At 48.8% G+C, this 666-nt stretch overlaps 1 protein-coding gene across 1 annotated transcript in view; it reads right to left on the bottom strand.

Annotated features, from left to right (window-relative positions):
* Window positions 1-399: 399 nt before the first annotated feature.
* The window catches only part of EMH_0033230 (uncharacterized protein), a gene marked incomplete at both ends in the record, with an annotated part of 10,486 nt that continues 10,219 nt past the window's right edge, over window positions 400-666 (bottom strand). The window contains one exon of the mRNA XM_013494725.1: window positions 400-488. Coding sequence (XP_013350179.1) covers window positions 400-488 — 89 coding nt within the window. The remainder of the gene's footprint in view (window positions 489-666) is intronic.

The raw sequence follows: 666 nt of genomic DNA, 5'->3' as shown, positions 1-666 counted from the left end.
ATTTGCTGGTGTCCGTGGATCGAGTTATTATAAACACGAGCTGCTGCAGCAGCAGCAGCAGCAGCAGCAGCAGCAGCAGCAGCAGCAGCAGCAGCAAGTCAGCAGCATTATACTACGCGCTATGAAACATATACCCCATGCAGCACTGCATGAACAAATAGAACCTAAACCCTAAACCCTAAACCCTAAACCCTAATCCGTAGAAAAAGACTTATTGCGGCGCAGTCTTCGCGTCATATTAAAGTTGCTGCTGCTGCTGCTGCTGCTGCTGCTGCTGCTGCAGCAGCAGCAGAAAACTGTGGCTGCCCCAGCAGCAGCAGCAGCAGCAGCTGCTGCTGCTGCTGCAGTGGGTGCTGCCACTCCCTCCCCCCCGAGGGTTTAGGGTTTAGGGTTTAGGGTTTAGGGTTCTGTTTGGTTGCCTGCTAGTCTCCTTTTCTTTTTTTCTTTTGAGGGTCTGTACCGCTGAATGGAGGTATCCATACCCCCCCCTGAAAAAAACAACAAACCCTAAACCCTAAACCCTAAACCCTAAACCCTAATGTTTCATGTTTGAGGCCTATATGAACTAGTAAGATGGAGTTTATAGAGGGTTCGTTCATCTAGGGTTTAGGGTTTAGGGTTTAGACGTTCAGTTAGGGTTTAGGGTTTAGGGTTTAGAAATCTATC

Source organism: Eimeria mitis, genomic scaffold (genome assembly GCF_000499745.2).
Source record: "Eimeria mitis Houghton genomic scaffold, Emh_scaff1262, whole genome shotgun sequence".
In the NCBI taxonomy this organism is placed as follows: Eukaryota; Apicomplexa; class Conoidasida; order Eucoccidiorida; family Eimeriidae; genus Eimeria; species Eimeria mitis.
This window is presented reverse-complemented; position numbering and strand designations above follow the sequence as displayed.